This window comes from Leopardus geoffroyi, chromosome D2, assembly GCF_018350155.1.
Source record: "Leopardus geoffroyi isolate Oge1 chromosome D2, O.geoffroyi_Oge1_pat1.0, whole genome shotgun sequence".
NCBI classification, from domain to species: domain Eukaryota; kingdom Metazoa; phylum Chordata; class Mammalia; order Carnivora; family Felidae; genus Leopardus; species Leopardus geoffroyi.
In genome coordinates, this window is record NC_059334.1 from 45248402 (window position 1) to 45270247 (window position 21846).

General features: G+C 42.1%; 2 protein-coding genes across 3 annotated transcripts in view; one reads left to right on the forward strand and one right to left on the reverse strand.

Annotated features, from left to right (window-relative positions):
• WAPL (WAPL cohesin release factor) overlaps positions 1-17424 on the reverse strand; it is a 95311-nt gene extending 77887 nt beyond the window's left edge. For both annotated transcript variants that reach the window (XM_045437905.1, XM_045437904.1), the window contains exons 1-2: positions 17317-17424; positions 14052-14572 (exon numbers count right to left, since the gene is read on the reverse strand). In XM_045437905.1, the coding sequence (XP_045293861.1) occupies positions 14052-14550 (499 nt within the window). In that variant the 5' untranslated portion in view covers positions 14551-14572; positions 17317-17424. The remainder of the gene's footprint in view (positions 1-14051; positions 14573-17316) is intronic.
• LOC123577296 (WAS/WASL-interacting protein family member 1-like) lies at positions 15090-21572 on the forward strand. The gene is made up of 3 exons (XM_045439390.1): positions 15090-15163; positions 17240-18243; positions 21212-21572. Exons 1-2 carry the CDS (start codon positions 15090-15092, stop codon positions 18120-18122), a joined length of 957 nt encoding a protein of 318 aa, XP_045295346.1. The 3' UTR covers positions 18123-18243; positions 21212-21572.
• Positions 21573-21846: the final 274 nt, after the last annotated feature.

Here is a 21846-nt window from a genome sequence, read left to right on the forward strand (position 1 = left end):
ACACACACACACACACACTCTCTCTCTCCCTCTCTCTCTCAAAAATAAACGTTTAAAAAAAAAAAGAAAGAAAATTCATTTCTAAATCCTCAATTCCACATGTACTCTGGTCCAAAATCTGAAGTGCCAACCCACCTGGGATTTAATCATTCTCCCACATTATAAATAATGGCATATTGCTCACCCATTCCTAATCTTACTGTGATATATTGCTCCAATTCTGGCATAACCTATAAAAAAATAATATGATAGATTACCGGCTTCTGTGCTTACTACGTGAGTAACTCTAATGTATGGGTAACATCCTTTGCATTTCAGGCAGTTTCCAATTATTGCTTTCAAATAGAAACTGCTGTAACAACTCTTCCCCTTACTTTTGTCACTATGCTTTCTCAGTATTTACATGTATTAAGAAACAAGAATAGATTGATACCAAAGCTTTTTATTATCTAAGCAATGACATTCATACACATGCACTAATTGGAAAAAGTCCTGCCCATCAAGATGTACATTTCCAATAAATTCCAAAATTTCAATAAATTTTGCCTTTAAAATGTATAGTATTCATAGTTGACCAACTATACACTAATAACTGTGCTCATAACAATCTAGAAGAATTTTTAAATTTAAACATATATACATATTCCTGTACAAAGAATTATGAAAAGGATGAATTATTAAATAAACATAAATACGTGCATTAGGATAAAATTCTGAAGGCAAAGTGGAATAGAAATACAAGCATCCGACTCCTGATTTCAGCTCAGGTCATAATCTCAGGGTTCATAGGATCAAGCCCCGCGTCAGGCTCTATGCTGACAGTATGGAGCCTACTTAGGATTCTCTCTCCCTCTGTTCCCCTCACCAGCCCCTGCCACGTGGATGCTCTCTCAAAATAAGTAAATAAAGTTAAAAAAAAAAATACAATTTCAAAAAGATAAAGGGGCACTGTAAATCTTCTGGCTGTGAAAGAACTTGTTTGTTTTTTAATATTTGAAAGTGAACAGCAAATAATTACAACATTTCCAAGTAAGAAGGCGATTATGATAAAAGACAGGAGAGCAGTCATTCTGGGGGTGAAGGAAGGGACAGATGGAAGAGATTCTAGAGTGGTTGCCAAAATTCTATTTCTTAATGTGGGTGGTGGTTATAAGCATGTTGCTCTTATAAATAATTCATTAAACCAAACAGGTATTTCTATACATTGTATTGTATGGTTTTCTGTATCTGTGTTTTTATAATAAAACGGCCAAAAAATCACAGATACTTAAATTAAATGTTTTATTTTAAAACATCAATATTCATAGGAAATTCTTTTTTTTTTTTTTACAGGAAATTATATCTCTTGCAAGCATTTAAATTTGAGATCAATATTTTCATAACCTAGGTACTTACCCAAGAGAAATGAGGAAATATGTCTAACAAAAATCTAAATGTGAATGTTTATGGCAGCTTCATTCATAATTGCCCAAAACTGAAAAACAATCCAAATGTCCTTCAACTAAAGAAAGAATTTGGGCATATATAGAATGGAGTATTACTCAGCAATTAAAAAGGAATGAACTACTGTTACGTGGAATACTCTTAAAAGCATTATGCTAAATGAAAGAAGCCAGACTGATTAGACTACATACTACATGATCCCAGGTGTATGACATTTTGGAAAAGATAAAAACTACAGGGACAGAAAAGAGATCAGTGGATGCCAGGGGTTGGAAGTGAGACAAGAGACTGACCAAAAAGGAGCATGAAGGAACTTCTGAGATAACAGAAATATTCTATATCTTGATAGTAATTAATTATACACATTTTCATAGAACTATATGGGTTTGTTTTTAAAATACTACACCAGGTATATTCCACTTGTTCTTCCAGATCCACTCACCATCCTAATCTCAGCCCCAGGAGGCTGATCTATATCAAAAAGTTTCCTTCCTTCTTCCACTGGGTTTTACCCATAAGGAGCCCCAGCAGGATGAATGGAGGAACTTTAGGTTCAGGTATACCACCCCGCCCCACCCCCCCACCTCTCCACCCCCATCCCCCCTCCCTCCCACCAGCACTTTCCTTATTAGGCCTCTCAACAAAAGGATACTGCTCCCTTAAGGTGGCTTCCTCTATACAGCTCAGATAATCCCCCTGTCCCTGTGAAAATGGGTGATAATAGCTTCGCTGCTTGCTAACCAAGGCTAGGGCACCTTGTGATTTCCTTAACATTTTCCCCACAACTTTGTAAATAGTCCCTTTATAAATACACTTTCTTGGTATTAGCCTAATTGGGGCATGCCGCCTATTTCCAGCTGGGATCTTGACTGATAAGACTCAAACTTAAAAAAATATATAGGGGATATATGAAGCAGGGACAGTTTTCAAACACTTTTCGGACAATGAGTGAACGAACAAAGAAGGTTTGAAAACTGCCATCAGAAAATCTGGTTCTGGGGCGCCTGGGTGGCGCAGTCGGTTAAGCGTCCGACTTCAGCCAGGTCACGATCTCGCAGTCCGTGAGTTCGAGCCCCGCGTCGGGCTCTGGGCTGATGGCTCAGAGCCTGGAGCCTGTTTCCGATTCTGTGTCTCCCTCTCTCTCTGCCCCTCCCCCGTTCATACTCTGTCTCTCTCTGTCCCAAAAATAAATAAACGTTGAAAAAAAAAAAAAAAAGAAAAAAAAAAAGAAAATTTGGTTCTAAAGACACCATGCTTCTCATCTGTTTCTCTGGGTCATGATCCAAAATGTAAACTCATCTTGTCATCTACCTTCTCCCAAACACTTTAATACTCAAAACGTATCCGTACTTCTTTCCAATCTCAAAATGCAACAACCAACTGCCATCACCACCCAAACGCTTAAGTCTAAATCACGCAGGACTCAGTGATCAGCACACTCACATATACCTGGGGGTTCATTCCCTCTACCACTTCTGGGCCCTAGCTGAACCCTGACTACATACATATGCCTCTTACCCTGCAGCCCCTTTCAGTATCTGAGAGTAGGATGCTTTGGGGTCACTAGTATGCTGACTCTCCAGAGACTTTTTATAAAACTATTCCTACTCCACCCTCTTATAAAAGCCCATCCTTTTGAGGCTTGTGTCACTTAGCTAGTTACCCTCTAATCTTCCCCAAACTCATCATTTAACCACCTCTTATTCTTCATTTAAGGGTTTTACATAAGATTTATAACCTATTCCTCATGCCAGTCTTGCTAGCATCCTGAATTCCATCAAATCCCAATCCCCTGACCTCACAGTTCTTTAAGCTTCTCCCAAAGACAGTCTTCTACATTCCAGCTCAGCCATCAGTTCTCAGTTTCACCCAGAAACTTGTCATGTCCTAGAAGGCTTCACCTCTTAAATATTAAAATCTAGTAACTCACTTCTCAATCACAACCTACCAACTATCCAACCTGTTCCAGTAACCCCATTCCTGACTTTTATTTAACAAGACTCTCAGGGGGCGCCTGGGTGGCTCAGTTGGTTGAGTGGCCAACTTCAGCTCAGGTCATGATCTCACGGTCCATGAGTTCGAGCCCTGCGTCGGGCTCTGTGCTGGCAGCTGGAAGCCGGGAGCCTGGAGCCTGCTTTGGATTCTGTGTCTCCCTGTCTCTCTGCTCCTCCCCTGCTTGTGCTCTGTCTCTCTCAAAAATAAATAAATGTTGAAAAGAATTAAAAAAAAAAAAAATAAATAAGACTCAGTATACTGACCTCTCTTCTTTCCTTTCTCCTATCCACCAGCCTTGTCCAACTCCTAAACGTTTTAAATTTCACAATCATTTCACTCACTCTGGACAATACCCTAAATTCTTTCTTCTCTACCTGTTCACACCACATCTTGTCAGACAAAAATGACCATCCAGGATAATTCTAATTTTCCTATCTAATATTCTACGTTCTGTGCAGGTTCTGGCTAACAGGGCCTACTAAAGCGGGGGGGGGGGGGGGGGGGTGTTTGTACTCACAATGAGGTTAAGTGACCATAAGTTTTTAATGATACAGACTTCACTAAGGCTTCACTGACGTCCAGAAATTCTCTCTATACAGCTCCTGCTTCCATTTTCTGCAACACCTGTTTGAACCCTTTATCCCTCCACTCTAGCCCCCACATTTCCTTGCCCTTATCTTCCTTTCAGGGATAATCTATCATTTCATGGGGGAAAAAAAGGTCTTCATCCATAAAACCACTCTATCTTCCATCCTTTCACTAAGCTCACATTCTCATCCATCTTTCCTCCTACCCAGGAAACATGGTTCCCTTCTTCCAAGACCAATCTCCCCACCTTGTGCTTTGAATCCTATGCTCTAAGGCTCTACTTTGCAATCAAACCTTCCAGAAACCCTCATCACCTCATAACTTTTCAGAACCTCTCTTCTCCCCTTCAAATATCTTTAATAAGTTGTGTACACTTGCTACTCCCATATCCTGTGTACTGACTACTCAGACTGTTCCAACCCAAGCTGCACACTCCAATGCCAATTCTGCAGTCCTCATTCTTGTTGATTTTGCAAGTAGCATTCCAATTCAGTTGATCCTTCATGAACACCTTTCTACTGGCTTCTATAAAATACCACTGGCTCAATTTTCCTACTGGTGCTCTAGCTGCCTCTATTCAATTTTCTAATCTAGTTTTTTTTTCTTCTTCTCTCCGTCAATTAAGTATAACAAGTTCTTCATAGTTCAGTGCTTTCTCCTCTTACATTCTCCTTAATGACTTCATCTAATCCTATAATTTCAAGTAACATTTACATGCTGAATCTCAAATTTATCATCTCCAACCAAGTCTTATCTACGTTCATACCGGCATACCCTATGCCTCACAAATGTCTCAAATCCAATGTGCCCAAACCTACACTGATGAACCTTGCCCTCAAAACATCCCCTTATCTTTGGGCACCTGGGTGGCTCAGTCAGTTAAGGTCTGACTTCGGCTCCAGTCATGATCTCACAGTTGGTGAGTCTGAGCCCCATGTCTGGTTCCGTGCTGACAGCTCGGAGCCTGGAACCTGCTTCAGATTCTGTTTCCCACCCCCCCCGCCCCTCCCCCATTCGCACTCTCTCTCTCTCTCTCTCTCTCAAAAATAATAAACATTAAAAAAGTAAGTCCCCTTATCTCAATACCACCATCTGCTCACATGTTCACATCAGATAACTGAGAGACATTCTTAATGTCTCCTTCTTCCTCACTGTCCACACCACTAAGCTCTGCTACTTTCATGCTTGCTCAGTGTAGCAGTAGGTCCCAACTTAAGGGTCAGCTTTGGGGGACCTGGGGGGCTCAGTTGGTTAAGCATCTGACTCTTGATCTTGGCTCAGGTCAGGTCTCACGGTTAATAAGATCGAGCCCCATGTCAGGCTCTGCGCCGACAGCATAGAGCCTGCTTGAAATTCTCTTTCCCTCTCTCTGCTCCTCACCCACTCTCACTCTCTCTCAAAAAAAACGAGTAAACTTGAAAAAAAAAAAGTTGAAACACTGTTACAAAATTTTCAAGAAGTCAGCTTTGCCCCTATCCCTCACTCAGACCATACACTCTTAAAGGACCCCACATTTTTCTTTTCTTTTTTTTAAAGTTTATTTATGTAATCTCTACACCCAATTTGGGGATTAAACTCACAGCCCAGAGATCAAGAGTCCCATGCTCTTCCGACTGGACCAGCCAGGCACCCCAGATCCTATATTTTTCTGTAATTTTCAGCACACTTCTTCTCTATTCAATCTCTGTCTTGCTCACTAGAATGTGAATAAGGCAAAATCTTGTTCACTGACATACATGAGCATTCAGCATACACAGGACACTAAAATAATAGCTGAATGGCTGGAAGGAAAGCAACCCCCAGACTTTCCTATGAACAAATTCATCCTCCTCTACCATCAGCACTCTGGAAAAGTTGAGGACTGTTTCCTGGAGTCAAAGATTGGGCAAGAAAAATGTGTGAATCACCTGGCTCTAAATTCTTTTTTTTTTTTTTTTAATTTTTTTTTCTTTTTTTTTTCAACGTTTTTATTTATTTTTGGTACAGAGAGAGACAGAGCATGAACGGGGGAGGGCAGAGAGAGAGGGAGACACAGAATCGGAAACAGGCTCCAGGCTCTGAGCCATCAGCCCAGAGCCCGACGCGGGGCTCGAACTCACAGACTGCGAGATCGTGACCTGGCTGAAGTCGGACGCTCAACCGACTGCGCCACCCAGGCGCCCCACCTGGCTCTAAATTCTAAAAATATGGAATGCATATGGAAAATCTCTGAAAAGCATCAAGTGTTGTACAAATGTGTTGTCACTGTTTTAAAAGCAGTTATTGGGGCGCCTGGGTGGCTCAGTCGGTTAGGCGTCCAACTTCAGCTCAGGTCACAATCTCACGGTCCGTGAGTTCGAGCCCTGCGTCGGGCTCTGGGCTGATGGCTCAGAGCCTGGAGCCTGCTTCCAATTCTGTGTCTCCCTCTCTCTCTGCCCCTCCCCCGTTCATGCTCTGTCTCTGTCTCAAAAATAAATAAAACGTTAAAAAAAAAAAAAAAAAAAAAGCAGTTATTACCAGCAGAAATCAGTAACTCCATTCCTAGAGGGCATGGACTATGCTTCCAGTTTCTACATACTACCTCCTATGGCTGGTATTCAACCTGGATCCGAGAAGAAACTTGTCGGTGGTCACGTGCACTTTTGTTATTGCTCAGACCTTGAAAATAATCCTCCTTTTGGGCGCCTGGGTGGCTCAGTTCATGATCAGGTCATGATCTCGTGGTTCGTGAGTTCAAGCCCCACGTCAGGCTCCGTGCTGACAGCTCGGAGCCTGAAGTCTGCTTCCGATTCTGTGTCTCCCTCTCTCTCTCTGCCCCTCCCTTGCTCATACTTTGTCTCTCAAAAATAAGTAAATGTTAAAAAAAAAAAAAAAAAAAATTTCCTAAAAAGAAAATAATCCTTTTACTAAGAAAATATTTTACAAGAAATTAAAGTTCTGGGGCACATGGCTGGCTCAGTCAGAAAAGCATGTGCCTCAATCTCAGGGTTGTGAGTTCAAGTCCTATGATGGGTGTAGAGATTACTAAAAAAAATAAACTTTAAAAGAAATTAAAATTCCACTCATAAACAAAATTTAAAATTACAGTGTCTTTCAGAATTTGCATACTAAATTTCCATTTGTATAATATATATCGCAAAAAATGAAAAAAGTAGAAAATACTTATTACTTGTAAAAATAAGGTCAGTTTTATTTGCTAAGTATTATAATTACTTAGGCCACATTTCTTTTAAGTTTATTTATTTATTTAGAAAGAGCAAAAGCAGGGGAGGGGCAGAGAGGGAGGGAGGGAGACTCTCAAGCAGAATCTGAGCTGTCAGCATACAGCCCCACACAGGGCTCAATCTCATAAACTATGAGATCATGACTTGAGCCGAAATCAAGAGTCGGACACTTAAAGGACTGAGCCACCCAGGCACCCCAGGCCACAATTTTTATTGAAAAGAAAATTATTCAGGATCACCTGGTGGTTCAGTTGGCTGAACGACTGACTCTTGATTTCGGCTTAGGTCAAAAGGTGCTTGGGATTCTCTTTCCCCTCCCCTGCTTGCTCATAAGTGTGCTCTCCTCTCAAGATAAAAAAATATTTTTTTAAAAAAGAAAATTATTTAAATAGAGGCAAAAGGGAATCTAGAATGTGTTCCTATCAATTATCTCCAACGCCAAGATAAAACTAAAACTGTACAGTGACACTGTTTTTTTTTTTAATATACGAAATTTATTGTCAAATTGGTTTCCATACAACACCCAGTGCTCATCCCAAAAGATGCCCTCTTCAATACCCATCACCTACCCTCCCCTCCCTCCCACCCCCTATCAGTCCTCAGTTTGTTCTCAGTTTTTAAGAGTCTCTTATGCTTTGGCTCTCTCCCACTCTAACCTCTTTGTTTTTTTTTTTTTTTTTTTCCCTTCCCTTCCTCCATGGGTTTCTGTTAAGTTTCTCAGGATCCACATAAGAGTGAAACCATATGGTATCTGTCTTTCTCTGTATGGCTTATTTCACTTAGCATCACACTCTCCAGTTCCATCCACGTTGCTACAAAGGGCCATATTTCATTCTTTCTCATTGCCACGTAGTATTCCATTGTGTATATAAACCACAATTTCTTTATCCATTCATCAGTTGATAGACATTTAGGCTCTTTCCACAATTTGGCTATTGCTGAGAGTGCTACTATAAACATTGGGGTACAAGTGCCCCTATGCATCAGTACTCCTGTATCCCTTGGGTAAATTCCTAGCAGTGCTACTGCTGGGTCATAGGGTAGGTCTATTTTTAATTTTTCGAGGAACCTCCACACTGTTTTCCAGAGTGGCTGCACCAGTTTGCATTCCCACCAACAGGGTGACACTGTTATTTTAAATGTAAGCCTCTAAATATGATAAAATTAAGTTCATTCACATCAGAATACAGAAGAGAACACTTTGTTTCTTGAATCTTCTACTAGTAATCTAAGCTATTCACTGAACTGTGATTTACCCTCTATAAAATGGAAACAAAGCCTGACTTACATAGTTCTGATTAAGAATCAATTGATATATAAGATATAAGAGCTCAACACAAAAGTAGGAACTACATAAATAATCGGTCTCATTACTTCCCTTAAAAGAATTTTAGGTCTGACATATACATTCTAAACAACAAATATGTCCAATACCTAAATGAGGGTTAGGAGCTCTTGGTGATGCTACACTTTCAGAATTCTTTACTAATTCTCATTAGTGGTACCTGAGTGGCTCAGTCGGTTCAGTGTCTGACTTTGGTTCAGGTCATGATCTCACAGTTAATGAGTTTGAGCCCCGTGTCGGGCTTTGTGCTGACAGCTCAGAGTCTGCAGCCTGCTTCAGATTCTGTGTCTCCCTCTCTCGCTGCCCCTTCCCTGCTCGCTCACTCGATCTCTCTCTCAAAAATAAATAGACATTAAAAATTTAAAAAAAAAAAAAAAACCCTCATTAATCATCGGTACTTTATCCAATGCGCAGATGAAAATCTCATCTCACCTCACAAGTTCCTGGGCTACTTTAAGTTTTCAGGAATAGAACAATTTATTTCCCTTTCCTAAAATCATCTTCAGGGGTGGCTCAGTCAGTTAAGGGTCTGACTTAGGCTAGGCCATGATCTCACGATTTGTGAGTTCGAGCCTTGTGACAGGCTCTGACAGCTCAGAGCCTGGAGACTGCCTCGGATTCTGTGTCTCCCTCTCCCTGCCCCTCCCCCGCTCGTTCTCTCTCTCTCTCTCTCTCTCTCTCTCTCTCTCTCTCTCTCCCCCTCTCCCTCTCTCAAAAATAAACATTCAAAAAATAATAATCATCTTCAGTTCCAAATCAAAGTTCTTAAATTCCTGACAATAATATCCCTAACACACAAACACTTAGTACAGCTTTAAGCAAATGGAAAAAATGCATTGGCTACAAAACCAGTCATGCAAATTAAGAGCCTATGCAGTAGTTATCTCAATATTTGGCAAGATGTGTAGACTGAATCCCAGCTGGCTGGCAAGGAAAGTGTGCCAAGTGGAAATATAAGTCTTTGCATACTTTATTCTAGAGTCCAGATTAAAAACCTGTAGCAGAAAGCACAAAGATGGAAAATGGAAGTAGCCTCATATAAAAGGCAAGAGAAACCTTTCAACCTTAATGCACACAGCCCTGGATACACTTTACAGAATATTCCAAGATCTCTTAAAAAGGACAAAACTTTAGGTACTGCTAACAGTCATTTTTAAGTGGTAAAGCTGTTTGAGAACTCAACTTAAAAGCAATTACAACTAAAGTATTTGCACATAAAATAAGAAGTCCTGAATCTGCATTAAAATAATCCAGGGATTAGAGGATAGGAAGTGGAAAGAGTAGTGTGTAGAGTAGATAAAATAAGGTTTGCCACATATTGACAACTATTGAAGCTGATATAAGTTTTTTTGTTTTTTAAATCAAGAGTTAGGACATTAAAAAAAATTTTTTTAAACTCTATTTTTGCAGGGGGTGGGGAGAGACAGAGTGTCAGCAAGGAGGAACAGAGAGAGGGTGACACAGAATCCAAAGCAGGCTCCAGGCTCCAAGCTGTCAGCACAGAGCCTGATGCGGGGCTCGGACTCACGAACTGTGAGATCATGACCTGGGCCAAAGTCAGATGCTTAACCAACTGACTGAGCCACCCAGGCGCCCCAAGAGTTAGGACATTTTAGCAACTCAATCCTTCTCTGCAGTTCTCATTCACAGTTTACAATCTAGATTCTGGTTCTCATACCCATCAAAAATCTATCTGGAAAATGGCAACCATAATACATTTTATCATAACCTTATTCTGTGTTTCCTCTTCAAATGAGCCACAGTTTTTAAAAGTAATACCTGGTATAAAATATTTTACCTATAATTTTAAAAGTAGCTAAAAATTAACCACATATTCCCCTGTAGAGAAAGAGATGCACTTTAAAACTTGATGCCAGGAGAAATTTTTACAGTAAATTTGAGCTTGGATAAGCCCTTTTCACCAAAATAATATAATTTTACAGTGAAAATGATCTGAAGGAGCAGGCACTTCCCACAGGAAGGATACAATGGAACTTAGCTACTACACTATGAACTACAATAAAATTTCTCAAAGGCTCTTTCTTGAATAAAGTGTGTAAGGGGCGCCTGGGTGGCACAGTCGGTTAAGCGTCCGACTTCAGCCAGGTCACGATCTTGCGGTCCGTGAGTTCGAGTCCCGCGTCAGGCTCTGGGCTGATGGCTCAGAGCCTGGAGCCTGTTTCCAGTTCTGTGTCTCCCTCTCTCTCTGCCCCTCCCCCGTTCATGCTCTGTCTCTCTCTGTCCCAAAAATAAATAAACGTTGAAAAAAAAAAATTTAAAGTGTGTAAAAACGACCTGCAAGGGTTTTCTGAGACATTACATGTACAAGCAGTTTCATCTTAAGTCCAAAACATTATCATTCTCGAAGAATCTTTAATCCAAAAAGACCCCCTTTATCAAAATTTAAGTTTAGTAGGGTGCCTGGGTGGCTCAAGTCGCTTAAGTATCCTTTTGGCTCAGGTCACAATCTCACGACTTGTGTGATGGAGGCCCGCGTTGGGCTCTGTGCTCATTGGGCTCTGTGCTCACAGCGTGGAATGTGCTTGGGATTCTCTCTCTCTCTGTTCCCCCCCCCCTCCCCACCAAATAAACATTAAACACAATTTTTTTTCCACAAATTTAAGTTTGGGTTTCTAAACTTCAATTACAACCAGAAGGCTTCTTTCTGAATGAGAGTAACGGCAGTAACAATATGACAGACAGTAATGCAAGAGTCTAGATACAGGGAAACGCCCAAATGTTAGAGGGGAGGGGGAATGAAAAGCAAGGTCATACCATGTAAAAATATCTCCAAAACTATAACCAACTTATAAAAACCTATAAATGGTTTTTAAGACCTCAGAACTACAACTACCATGAGAACTAAAAGCATTCCTTCAAAGTTCCCTTCTTATCCTACAGGGGGCTGCTAGGGTTGCTGCAGCTCTAGGTGGCCAAGGGAAAGGAGAAAAAAATGTTCATAGTGCTACCCCATTCCCTTTACACTAAGGATGACCTGTGAAGGAGGAAGAGGGATAAGATGTTCTTGAACATCTATCTGTATTTTAGTACCCGTTTTCTACTCATAAAACCATTACCATGGAGTTTGGATTCCTTAAGTCCACAGTATCAGCATTAGAACTACAATTTAGCTTTATCAGACTGGGAAGCTAATATCTCATTTCTACAGAAAACTGTTTCCAATTCCCACCAAACAACTTCAAATGGCAGTTTGGACATACACAGATGTATATGCAATATAAGCAACTTCTATCTATGTAGATTTAATTTCCATGTTTCTATTGTCCCTCTACCTAAACACTTTGCCTGCTAGTGATACCCAGTTCTCCAAAAGTTAGCACTTGGGGAAGCTGTGTCTGCCTTCTTGACCAGTTTCGCCACTTCCTCAGCCTCACGTTCCTTCCTCCAGCCTATCTGCCCCCACTGTGGATTAACTATCAGAGGACAAGACAGCAGTAAGAATACTGGATAACGCAAGTGGAACAGCACTCTCATAGCCTATCACAGTGGAGGTAATGTAGTATGTGCTCAATATGTTGAAAATCAATAAATGAGTATCATTCCAAATCTGCCACTAGCCAACCTTGGACAGTCACTTGACCTCTTTGAGCCTCATCTGTACAGTAAGGAGAACTGAGTTAGTTTATTTTGGTTCAACAGTCCTGTGACTTGTAATACATGCTTAGAAGCTGAATTGGGAAAGTTTTTAAGCTGTTTTTATTGGTTTTAATGTTTATTTATTTTTGACAGAGAGAGTAAGCGCAAGCAAGGGAGGGGCAGAGACAGAGGGAGACACAGAATCTGAATCAGGCCACAGGATCCAAGCTGTCAGCAGAGTCTGATGTGGGGCTTGAACTCACAAACTGAGAGATCATGACCTGAGCTGAAGTCAGACGTTTAACCGACTGAGCCACCCAGGAGCCCCTAAGCTGGTTTTTTCTTTAGTGAAAGATTAACCTAACCTTAAGTTTTGAACAATGTGTCAAGAGAAATGTGGGCAAAGCATAAGGACAGCCAAATCAGAATTAACCAAGAGGATCAAGGGAATGACAATAACAGCTGGCCCATCCTCTCATCCAAGGGTGAGAAAGAGTGAAAAATGTCCAGCATTTTTTTTTTTCAACGTTTATTTATTTTTGGGACAGAGAGAGACAGAGCATGAACGGGGGAGGGGCAGAGAGAGAGGGAGACACAGAATCGGAAACAGGCTCCAGGCTCTGAGCCATCAGCCCAGAGCCTGACACGGGGCTCGAACTCACGGACCGCGAGATCGTGACCTGGCTGAAGCCGGACGCTTAACCGACTGCGCCACCCAGGCGCCCCTGTCCAGCATTTTTAGTAAAACTATGCAAGGCAAAGTCTTTTATTATATTGTTTGAGGCACTTATATTAAGCCTCGAAGACAAACTCCTCTTGAGAATTCAGTACTAGGAAAGTTTTGTCTTTACTTCCTTTCAAAATATGACATCTATATAACCTTTCGTATCACCAAACTTTGCCAAGAAGTCGGAAACTAAGGTCTGTTTTCAAATACAGTGCCATCCTTGTCCTATTGCTAATAAAGCAAGCACACTGTCTCTCCTTCTACCTCCAAGCTTAGTTCTTTAGTGTTTCAGTTAATTGCATTTTTACCGTTTACCCGAAGTCTCAAATCCTTTACGAAGGGAGTAGAGGTAAAACGGATAAAATATGTTATTTTTCGAATGAACCCTAGATGCCAGATTTACAAATTAACACTTTAAAAATACAACTGGTTTTGTGGTTTAAAATCTAGTAATACAAGTTGCTACTGGCACCAGACTCCACAAATCTCAAATTGCAATGAAGTTCAATTCCTCAATGTTTCCACAATACCTCCTTAATCTTTCTAAACTAGTTTTGAAAAAAAGTCTAACACTCCTAAACCTAATCCTCATTGTAAATGCTCATCTCATTTTCATTATCAGTAACAATACAAATCTTCCCCACTAATGTAAGATACTGTGTCATCCTAACACAACAAAAAGACATGTTTCTTACTAGAAATGGAGTTGGGGACGAAGGAAAAACTGTTCCCAAAATGCACCACAAGTAACAGTCTGGAAACATTAATATCCAAGCTGCTTAAGTAAAATTTCAATCCCCAATTGGTTTCTTTAAAGTTTTTAAGTCTCTTCTACAAATTATCTAAAGCCCCCATTAATCACAAATGCAGGAAGAAAACCCAAGCAGCAGGATATTTTAGAATTTAAAGCATTTAATAACTAGATGGCATACACAAAGGTCTCCTGGCTCAGAATAAAGAAATTCAAGGGGTGCCTGGCTGGCTCTGTCAGAAGAGCATCCAACTCTTGATCTCAGGGTCATGAGTTCAAGCCCCATGAGTCAAGTTGGGTATAGAGATCACTTAACTAAAAAAAAAAAAAAAAAAAAAAAAAAAAAAAGAGAGAGAGAGAGAGAGAGAGAGAAAGAAAGAAAGGAAGGAATTAAAAACTTACCTGAAGTCATTAATTTAGCACAGCTACTTTTGCTTGCATCATCTTCTAAGATTCGGTTTGTGCTCTTTTCTTTCCCAACCAAAGTTTCTTCCAAATGTAAGCATTTATCAGACCCAACACTGTCTTCACCAACTGCATGACTAATTTTGCTATTAGCTTCAAGTACAGAAGTGACATCTTCCAGCTGAGCAGCTTCACTAGATTCTGAATGAGAGGAACCCTTACCCTGGGCTAAATTCTTTGAAGAAACTGGTAGAGACTCATCATCGCTATCAAATCCAAAAGGATCTCCAGTATTTTCTTCTTCCACCTTGGGTTTCTTCGGAATTTCTTGGATATCTGGTTTGAAATTGGGCCTCTTCTGCCCTAATTTAGCCATAAATGTTGTCTCTCCCCATTTTGTGCTAAGGGTGGTCCGTTTGTTGGAAAAGACTTCATCAAATTTTGAACTGCCATTTCCTCCTTTCCTACTGTAGGTTTTCCCAAATCTGGATGTCATTTTGACACCTGTTTCATATTCTCTGTGGGGGGGAAAAAAAAAAGAAAATATACAATCACCAAACACTTAACAAGCGTTAACACTGAATATAAAAATAACCCAGGGATTCTCCCCCATGGGGGCTTTTCAACAGTCAAGATACAAACTTTAAAAATGGCTGAATACATACAGGGAAGGTGTATAAAGAGAGGAGCTCATTTTTTTATTCTACATACTTCCGTATCTAATTTTTTTTTATAATGAGTACATAGTCATACACTTACAAAGTAAGCAAGCATAAGGATTAATCAACTTATCCACAAAACCAACTTATGAGTGGAATATCCATTTTTTTTAAGTTTCAAAATGAATCTATGTACTATTCTCATAAATATCACTTTTACCTTAAGAAAATAATCTGAATAGGGTCATTACTCCTATAAAATCTTATGCACAAAATATTAATTTTTTTCAGTATCTCAGAATTATCAAATAATTGACTCAATTAGGTCTTGAAATGTCAAAGCATTTATTCATAGGAGAGGGAAAAAGTCGGGAAAATGGTGCTACTTTCTTATGTATTAGAACCTGCAGCCTTTAATACAATCTTAAAGATCCTGATCCTTGGTCTAATGTAGTTTAAACTGTGACTTGAAAAATATTCTCTAGTCGGTCATCTCCCTAATCACAAAAAAACGTATTCTATCTTCTTTGTCTTCATCTGCAGAGTTACGTTTTCTGAAGCTGGTGAATTCCAGCATATTACACCAGTCTGCTGATTATTAAATGAAGCAACAGAAACCTGTAAATTTTCCTCTTTGCTTTATAAAGGATAAGTGGACTCATCTGTTGTATCTACATAATAACAAATACTATAACAAAAAAAATTCAAAATAGTAAGTCAAAAGAATAAAACACTTTTTAAAGTAACAGTACTTCTTAAACACTATCAATTCTTATCATTTCCTACACTTTGACCTCCTAAAGTTTAAATGTCAATTTATTAAATATACCCAAAAAAGATCACTGTCTAGATTTGGGGGAAAAAAGCTTCATAATTTGAAATTTAAAATATGACAAGTAGAATAATATTTGACTTCTACTCTTGAATATGTTTTGGTCTATACTTTAAACATATTTTTCCTTTACTAACTTAAACTCTTACAACTTATGCCACTATAAACTTAGTTTTATGTATATTCAATAATGATTTTCCTCTCTCGTGTTTGGCTAGAAACCAATTCTAATTTGACAAAGTAATAATTTAGTCATCATACAGATCTGCATTAAGAAAAAATAGTGTGAAGACCTTTTAAAATGTCACAAAACTTTTTCCTGAGATCTACTGTAGATTGACACTAAAGAATCTTTGGCTTTCCTGTTAGGTCCAGTCTAAACAAAACTAAGTATATTTGGCAGCTGCAAGAACAAAAGAAAAAAGTCATTTCATTCCTTCAAAAATTTAAAGCCCTCATCTACAGACCTACATTTACATGTACACCAACAAAGCTGGAACATTTTGTATACACTCACAAGGTAACCACCTAAAAATGCTGTCTAAATGACACACCAAAAATTTAGACTTGAGCTCCTTTGGGCCCGCAGGAGAAAAACTGGTGGTCTTGCAGTAAAATGGTCTTGGAACCACAAAGCATTCACTGTTGCAAGTTGAAAGTCTGCAGATGAACACTTGATATGAAAGAGTTAACTATTTTAAGCGATAAGAAAATCATGCTTGTTTTTTAAGTGTCCATGTCTTTTACAATTATGTACTAAAATACTGATGAAATAATGTCAGCAACTCTCTAGCTTTAAAGGATGTGGAATGGAAAGTGTGTAGATGAAAAACACTCGGTTAAGAATTAAGAACTGTTGTATCTAAGCGGCAAATACATGGGAATTCATTATGTAATATCCCCTACTTTTGATTTATTTTATAGTTTTCCATGTCTGTTTTGTAAAGTCACTAGACATACTATCGCAATAACATTATTAATGCCTAGAGTGTAAAGTACGTACAAATTAGTGTAAGAGTGCGGACACAGTTGACACACTTTAAGTATATCTCAAGTACACAAGCTATCTTGCTCAGTCAGGCTTCAAACTCCAAAGACTTTCCTAACTAAAAAGGAAAGAATGATTCACAACTAAGTCTTTACAGTCGTTGGGCCCTTGCCTCTCTGCCCAAAACCAGGTCGAATTTTCAGGAACGTGCGCTGGGATTAAAAAGTCCTCACACTTAACCCTCAACCAAGTGTAGCTTCTTTAGGACCCCCAGGGTAGCTTAGGGGCTTCCACCCAGGAGTGAAAGCCGGAAAGGATGAAGCTAACCACCTAGAGATTCTCACCTGGGGGCGGTCGGTGCACCGGGGTGGGCTGGGGGGGGACGCGGTCCCCTCCCGCTGGAAGCTCACGCAACTTTTCTTCTCCCCACCCCCACCGCCAGGAACGGGATGTAGCTTCCGACGCCCCGGAAGCCTCTGCCACTGAATCCCCAGGGCAGTGTAAGGCCTTAGTGGCGGCCAGGGGCGGAGGAAAGACGGCAAAGGATTCAGGTCTGAAACCAACGCACTTGACCGCGCTTGGGGAGGGAGGCAAATCAGTGGCCGCCCGAAAGGAACTCAGAAAAAGGAAAAATAAAAGAGGGAAAAGAGAGTTCTCCAGGTCGTTCCCCTGCCCAACTTCCTCAGAGGCTGTGTGGGTGAAATAGCGAGACTTCCAGACCCCTGCCTCCCCACCCTCCCTGGCTCCCTCCGGGCCTAGGCAGCCGCCCGAGACCTCACTTACCCTCGGCGCCTGGCGGGTGCTTTGGCCTCGGGCCGCCTCCGCCTCTCCTGCTCCCAACGGCCCACGGACGGGCGCGGGAGCCCCGCGCGAGAGAACAGGGCCGGCTTGTGCGCGAAGAGAGGCAAGGGGCTCCGCCACCGTCAGAATCCGCGACTCCGCTCTGGGTAAATAGGAAACCCGGTGGAGGGAGGGGGGGGGAGCGGCGGCACCGCAACTTCCCTCCCCGCCTTGAGCGCCGCCGGCCGGGCCCGGGCCTAGGCCTCCCTGGCCGCCGCCGCCAGAGCAGGTACCGGAGCCCGCTACGTGCCCCCGCTAGGCCGCCGCCGCCTCCTGCGCCGCCGCTTCCGCCGGTGAATGGTCAGCGCTGGAGTTTGAACAGGGCCCTGAACCATCTCAACGCCATTTGCGCTCCCGGCCCCCACCTCCTTCCTCCAACAGCCGCTCGCTCCGTCACTCCGCTTCCCACAGGCCCCGCGCGGCCGTCCGACCCCGCAGCCAATCGCGCGGCCGCTTACTCAAACCGCCGCGCAGGCGCTGCTCCCCGCATGCTCCGGCGCCCGCCATTGGCCCGGCCGCAGCGCCCGACGGGAGTTGTAGTCCGGGTCCGCGAGGGCGCTATACTCGCGGCTAGGCGCGGGAGCCGGCGGCGGGAGGAGCGGTCGTGGCGGGCTTTGCCCGCCCGGGCTCGGGAGCCCGTTGCAGCTCCTGACCACGCCGGGAGACGCAGGTGCCGCCAGGGAGGGCCGGGGGCGCAGTGCAGGCAGCTGTGTCAATCGTTTCCCCTCCAGGGACTCGCCCGTGTCTAGGGACGGTGGGTTGTGCAGCTGCGCCAGGCCTGCTGGGGCCGCGGCCTGGGAGCGCGGAGGCGCGGAGTTCGCGGCTGGGAACCGCCCTCTACCCGGCCTGGCGAGTGCTGGCCCGACGCAGGTAACGACTGCGGGAACTGGGAAGCCCGGGGCACTGGGCACCTAACGCCGCGAGTGATGTCGGCTCCGGCGCTTGAATGCTCCCGCGACCCCTCCGCTCATACTTTCATAGTTCTCGGGTCTGCCCTGCACGCGTTAAGAGAGACCCCAAGAATACTGGATAGTATTATCGTTAACTTTGTTGTGTGTAATAACGCTAACGTGGTTATGTAAGAATTTTTTAAAAAAGTCTGAAGTTTTGACGGGTAAAAGGATTATGACTCTGGGATTTACTTGAAAATAACCGACCGAGGGAGAATAAAGCCAGTGGGGTGTTTTTCCATTGTTGTGTGATGCGTACACAAGGGCTGATTATTCCAGTCTCACTAACGTTTCTGAAATTTTCCATAAATGAAAAATTTCGAGAATTGAACCAGTGATTGCCTCTGGGGAGGACAGGGAGGTGGGAGATTGATGGGAGAAAAGAGTTAATTTTACACTACGCTCCTTTGTGGTCTTTGGGGTTTGGTTTTGTTTTTTTCGGGTCAATGTATTGATTATCAAAGTTGGAAATTTGGATGGGTTTTTTTTTTTTTTTTTTTTTTAAAGGCTGCCGTGGGAAAACAGCGTTCTAAAAAGTAGCACAATCGTTTCGTGCTGAGAGGTGCATGATTCATCTGGCTTGGACAGCCCAGCTGTTTGGTGGGTGGTTAATGGAGATACACCTGGGAAATTAGGAAACTAATTGCTTCTAGTGAAAAACCCTCCCCTTCTTCCGCAAATGGATGATTTGCCTTGAATGCACCCAGAAGTTAACCGGGTTCCTCCAAGTATATTCAGGAAACTCTGAGTCAAGAAAAAATAGTTAAGATATCCTGCAGCCCTTCGCACTAGAAATTTAAGGTGGATTTTAGCATGGCTGAACTGTTTTACTTTTGCCCTACTGTTTACAAAATGTATATTCTGACATTTAAAGTTTCCCAAATATTGTAACAGTACTTTTTCTTGATAAATCAACTTTTGATAGCTTATGTGACTGGAAGTTATAACAGGTCTGTGCATTCCACTGTGGGCAGTATGTGCATGGCTTGTATTTGGGTCAGTTTTGTCTTTTCATTTTTTTTATTTTTTTAAAGGATTTATTTTGAGAGAGCCAGCAAGCGTGAGTGGGGGAGGGATAGAGGGACAGAGAGAGTATCCCAAGCAGGCTCTGACCTATCTGTTCAGAGCCTGACTAGGGGGTTGGAACTCACCAACCATGAGATGATGACCTGAGCGGAAACCAAGAGGTGGACACTTAACCAGCTGAGCCACCTAGGCATCTCAGTTTTGTCTTTTTTTTTTTTTTTTTTTTTTGCTTGTTTATTTTTGAGAGAAAGAGGGAGACAGAATCTGAAGCAGGCTCCAGTCTCTGAGCTGTCAGCACAGAAGCCCTATGTGGCGCTTGAACCCATGAACAGCAAAAGCCAAAGTCAGACGCTTAACCAACTGAGCCTCCCAGGCGCCCCCCACTTTTGTCTTCTTAAAAAAAACAGCATAGGATCTTATTTTATCAGTTTCTTCAGAGATTGTAAGCAGAGGTGCAAGCTGCACTTACTATAATTATTTAGATGACAGAGTACTGGGTGCTAATTAAGGGGTCATTATCATCAGAGGCAAAGGCTAAGATCAAAAAGCCGAAAGTGGTGCAGAGATGAGACCATTGCAAGATCTTCCTGTGGAAGAGTGCTGTGAACCCTCCTGGACCAAAGGATGCATTTTTTATGACCTAGCCTGGTTACTTGGCTGGGTCAGTGACTCCACATGAAGCTTAAATAGAAGAGTTAATTTTTTATAGAAAGAGATAATCCGTGGAGCCCATTTAGGGGCTTCTTGTGCAGTAGTTGTGTTATTGGAGCTTAGTAGAATTAAATTCTTGCTGCTCAAAAAGTGATCCCTAGTCAGCAGCATGGCATACCCTGGAAGCTTAGTGGAAATGTGGAATCCCTGTCCCCAACTCCACTGAATCAGAATCTGCATTTTTAACATGATTCACCAGGTAACTGGCCCACATGTTAAAGGTCAACGGGCCCTGATTTTTGAAGTACACCTATAGCCTTTGACAGAAGTCTAATCTTTTTTGTTAAGATGGGGGAAAGGAGGAAGAGAAAACATTAAGAACCTATTATACATCAGGTACGATGCCAGCCTCTTCATTTGCATCCCTGCCTGTTATCCCTGTTTTACAGATGAGGAAATTGAGAGGTTGGCATTTGCTCAACGTATGGTAACTAATAAAGAAATCAAACTTTTTCTTGAACATTGGATATCCATTATTGTAGACATTGTTGAATCTGGTAGAAAATGGTACGTGATTTGAAGAGTAGGAAAGTGTGTGTGTGTGTGTGTGTGTGTGTGTGTGTGTGTGTGTGTGTTTAGTCTGTGGAAGCTTAGTATATTAATACTGAAGAGAGCTGTGCTGCGGCTCTCTGCTCTCCTGTGCCTCACACTAAAGACTGCCTACGCCAGGGCCCCTTCTGGAGGCAGTTCGGTCTCTGGGCCTTCAGGCCATACCACTCCCTTTACCTTTTACCTCCCTGATTCCAGTGAGGCAAGTGAATACCCTGAAAGCCCCACTCCATTCCAGTGCCGTGGCCCTGAGTCCCACACCAGAGTGAGCAATGTGGACTCCAGTATGGATAACACGTGGGAAAGCAGCTTTTTGGATGTTGGTGGTGGTTTTCCTTTGGTTTTCTTAGTTCCCTCAACTTATACTCTGCCACCTGCCTATCCCCATCCCCCACCCTCTCTCCCTGCACCCCCCCCCCCATTGGTTCACTTCACTTCATTCAAATCTGCTTCACGCACATATTAGGTAGCAAATAAGGGCTTTTTTGTTTGCTAGAATGCCTCCGTGTCTGATGTCTGATTTTTCTCCCCCATTAAATTATGTTTATGGCAGAGACTAAAATCATAGATCTGAACCACACTTGTACCCTTTGATGCTACAGGCTGCCCTCCTTGGTGCTGCCTGGAGGAGGGTAGAATCTCCACTACCTTGAGCTCCATCCACTCAGGTGGACTCATCCTTTGCTTCAGTGGAAGAAAGAAAATCCTGCCAGGAAAACTAATAGAAGAATCTGTTGTGCCATTGTTGGGTCTCTGTTGCAGCCAGGACATGAGAACTGTCAGAACTGGAATTGCTAAGTAGAACTGTGTAATCTTTTTCTGATAATGTGTAGTACAATGTATCACAACTTTCAAAATTCACTTCAGAGAGCTTGAAGTCAGAAATGTCCACACTGGTTACAGGAAATGTTTCCTTGTTTTAGGATGGGGAATCAGAATTTATAATAAAAATTATAAATCATACACTTGCACGTTGTGGTGATTGTATTACAGTGCCCTACAAAATGAGGGCCAGGCCCTGCCCTTACCTCCCTGACACTCCCCAAACCTTTCTGTTCTGCCCAGTATGGAAAGGGAACTTTTCAATCAATCTTCCATGGACCAGCCTGTTTTATTTATTTATTTATTTTTTTTTTTTTAATTTTTTTTTCAACGTTTATCTTTTTGGGGACAGAGAGAGACAGAGCATGAACGGGGGAGGGGCAGAGAGAGAGGGAGACACAGAATCGGAAACAGG